The following is a 3,912-nucleotide window of genomic DNA, read 5'->3' on the forward strand; positions in this document are numbered from 1 at the left end:
CCAACTTTCTTGAAAATCTAGCACACACATTCGGAGCATGTCTTCTAGAGTCTGTATCGTTCTCTCGGATTGACCGTCAGTCTGAGGATGAAAGGCTGTGCTGAACTTAAGTTCCGTACCCATGGCTTCCTGCAGACTTTTCCAAAATCTCGAAACGAACTTGGGGTCCCTATTCGACACAATTGAAACTGGAATGCCATGAAGTCTTACAATTTCATTTACATAAAGTATTGCAAGCTTATTCGCATTATATTGAGTTTTCACTGGCAAGAAATGAGCAGACTTAGTTAACCAGTCTACAATGACCCATATCGAATTCATGCCTCGAGGTGTCCGTGGTAACCCCACGACAAAATCCATGGTCAAATGTTCCCATTTCCATTCCGGAATTTGAAGGGGTTGTAACAAGCCTGCTGGTCTTTGATGTTCCGCTTTTACTTACTGACATTGCAAACACTTAGAAACGAACTCCGTGATTTCCTTTTTCATACCTGGCCACCAAAAATTTTGCTTCAAATCCCGGTACATCTTAGTACTTCCCGGATGTATTGAAAATCTCGAGGCATGTGCTTCTTCCATTAATCTTCGTTTAAGTTCTAGCACACTGGGGACACATATTCGGTTTTGAAACTTAAGCACCGAATCCATAAAGTTGAACCCCGGTTTTGGTTTCATCTCTAACTCATTGCATATCTTCCTTAGAGTGTCATCCTCCATTTGATGTAACTTAATCTCTTCCAATAAAGTCGGTTGAGCCATTACTGCTGCTAGTACTGCCTCCTGTCCACGTACTACAAGGTCCACATTCATTTTATCTAATTCAATCTTCAGCTCCTTTTTCTCCGTCAATAGGTTTGTCAAATCTCCCGTATTCTTCCGACGAAGTGCGTCCGCAACTGTGTTGGCTTTACCAGGATGGTAATGGATCTGTAAGTTATAATCTTTAATTAACTCTAACCATCGCCGCTGCCGCATATTCAATTCCTTTTGGGTAAAAAGGTACTTGAGACTTTTGTGATCGGTGTAGACTTCGCAGGTCGTGCCATAGAGATAGTGTCACCATATTTTCAAAGCAAAAACTACTGCCACTAACTCTAGGTCGTGTGTGGGATAATTCCTCTTGTGGGGTTTTAGTTGTCAGGAGGCATAAGCGATAACGCGTCCATTTTGCATAAGTACACAACCAAGCCCTTTGTGTGAAGCATCACTGTAAATGATAAACCCTTCGGTACCGGATGGTAAGGCCAGAACTGGTGCAGTAGTCAACTTTGTTTTCAATTCTTGGAAAGCGGATTCCCGTCCCTCTGACCATTCAAACGCAACCCCCTTTCGAGTCAATTGTGTAAGCGGCACAGCGATTTTGGAGAAATTTCGGACAAACCTCCTGTAATACCCAGCTAATCCCATAAAACTACGCACCTCAGTTACGTTGGTAGGAGTTGGCCAATTCACAATTGCCTCAATTTTGTGCTGATCAACAGAGACTCCCTCCTTGGTTACTACATGCCCCAGAAATGCCACCTCTTGTAGCCAGAATTCACATTTCTTTAGCTTTGCATACAATTTCTTCTCCCGGAGTGTTTGAAGGATTAGGCGAAGGTGATCCTCGTGAGCCTCTACACTCTTTGAGTATATAAGAATATCATCGATGAAGACAACCACAAACTCATCCAGGTAAGGCTTAAAGACACGATTCATTAGATCCATAAATGCTGCTGGTGCGTTAGTAACTCCAAAGGGCATAACTAGAAATTGGTAATGGCCGTACCGAGTGCGAAAAGCTGTCTTCTCCACATCATCAGCTTTAACCTTCAATTGATGGTATCTAGACTGTAAGTCAATTTTTGAGAAAACTTGTGCCCCTTGTAGCTGGTCAAATAGATCATCAATCCGTGGTAAGGGGTACTTGTTTTTGATTGTTACTTTATTGAGTTCCCTATAATCGATACATAGCCGAAGTGTTCCGTCCTTCTTTTTCACAAATAAAACTGGCGCACCCCAAGGAGATACACTCGGACGGATAAATCCTTTATCAAGCAAATCCTGCAATTGAATCTTTAATTCTTTCATTTCAGCTGGCGACATCCTATACGGAGTCTTGGAGATAGGTTGAGTCTCTGGCGCCACATCAATGATAAACTCAATTTCACGGTCTACCAATTGTCCTGGCAATTCTTCGGGAAAAACATCTAGAAATTCACGAACCACTGGAATCATGTCAATATCCCCATTCATCACTTGCCCCTCCAAAATACTACATAAATACCCCCGACACCCTTCTTGAATCAACTTACAAGCCTTTATTGCCGAAATCAGATAAGGTGGCGAAGTTACTTCCTGTCCCTGAACAATAGACTCTGCTTGGCCCGGACGGTAGAAATTGATTTGCTTAGTCAAACAGTTTGTAATTGCACCATAATCACTCAGCCAATCCATTCCCAGAATAACATCAAAATAGGTCATGTCGAGAGGTAATAGATTAGCATACACCCGAATATCCCCAAATTAAAGTTCACAAGCTAAGTACACAGAAGTGCAGAGCAGAGAATCTCCCAAAGGAGAAGACACACACAACATTTAAGACAAATTCTCCTCAGTTTTATCTAAATTAGGAGCAAATAATTTCGACACAAAAGAGTGGGTGGAGCCAGAATCAAACAGTACATGCGCAGAATGACCATGAACAATAAATGTACCTGACACCACTGTTGCCGCGTTTTGTACATCACCTGGAACCAATGCGAACACCCTACCTTGCCTTGCAGTATCTTGATTATTCGTAGGTTTAGCGGCTGCCTTTGCGTTAGGGGTCGGTGTAGATCCCGCGAAACTAGTGGCAGTCCTAGTGCCCTTTTGTTGAGTCCACTGTGGGCAATCCCTTACCAAATGACTCGTTTTACCACACTTAAAACAAGCTCCAGTCTTACAGTGGCAAGTCCCATGGTGCAGCCTTCCACAGTCTGGACACACAGGACTGGAGTTTTGAGCAGGGGTGGTGGTGCTAGAGTTCCCCGAATTAAACTTCTTATGTGGTGGCGTAACTACTCCCTTTGACCATTGATTGTTCTGCCTCTTCCCTTTCCACTCGGAAATCCGATTCTGCACAGTAAGATTTCCTTCTGCTATAACTGCCCTTTCTAGTACATCAACATATGTAGGTAGCTTTAACATATTGGCCCGGTCTAAAATAGCACTCCGTAATCCCCCTTCAAATTTTCGCGCCTTCTTATAGTCCGTATCCACCATATGAGGCGCAAACCGAGCTAGTTCTGCAAATTGGGCTTCATACTCAGCAACAGTCTTACTTCCTTGTCTAAGGGTCTCAAATTCAGTCACCTTTTTATCTCGCATACTTTGGGGGAAATACTTATCATAGAACAACTCCAAAAATCTATCCCATGTTAAGCCCTGATGCACCGTTCTCGTAAGCATCCACCATCTTTGCGCCTCGTCTTCAAGAGTAAAGGCGGCAAGTTGCACGTTCTGGACTTCAGTACATGGAAATACTTTGAACAATTTCTCTATTCCCAGCACCCATGCTTCAGCTTTCATCGGCTCTACTCCTCCCTTAAATGACGGTGGTTTCATCTTTTTAAACTCCTTTGTGAGTGTAATGGTTCGGTCCTCAGCACGGAAATCTTGTACTGCAGGTGGAGGTACCGGTGGCAGTGGCGGTTACGGTTGTTGCTGTTGTTGCCTTAAGGTCTCCGCCATTTCCATCATCATTCTTTCCATTCGGTCTAACCGTGCTGCAGTAGCATCTTCTGGATCTTCTGCCCTTGTTCTCACCATAACCTGCATATCATTCAAGTATATCTAGTAAACATAATTCAAATTGTTAGCATTAGTAGAGTACATTAAATGTTGCCATCGATCTCTCATATATTCTAGGATGTCATGCATGATGCCTAA

At 43.1% G+C, this 3,912-nt stretch overlaps 1 protein-coding gene across 1 annotated transcript; it reads right to left on the reverse strand.

The window, feature by feature from the left end:
- Window positions 1-2,577: 2,577 nt before the first annotated feature.
- Window positions 2,578-3,588, reverse strand: LOC145800713 (uncharacterized). The gene has a single exon (XM_082890443.1). It carries the CDS (start codon window positions 3,586-3,588, stop codon window positions 2,578-2,580), a length of 1,011 nt encoding a protein of 336 aa, XP_082746569.1.
- Window positions 3,589-3,912: the final 324 nt, after the last annotated feature.

The sequence above is a fragment of the Camellia sinensis genome, chromosome 10 (genome assembly GCF_055761805.1).
Source record: "Camellia sinensis isolate YWXY chromosome 10, ASM5576180v1, whole genome shotgun sequence".
In the NCBI taxonomy this organism is placed as follows: Eukaryota; Viridiplantae; Streptophyta; class Magnoliopsida; order Ericales; family Theaceae; genus Camellia; species Camellia sinensis.

Excerpts from the sequence above, each read along its gene's own strand:
- LOC145800713 (XM_082890443.1), bottom strand. The coding sequence starts at position 3,588 with ATGAAACCACCGTCATTTAAGGGAGGAGTAGAGCCGATGAAAGCTGAA.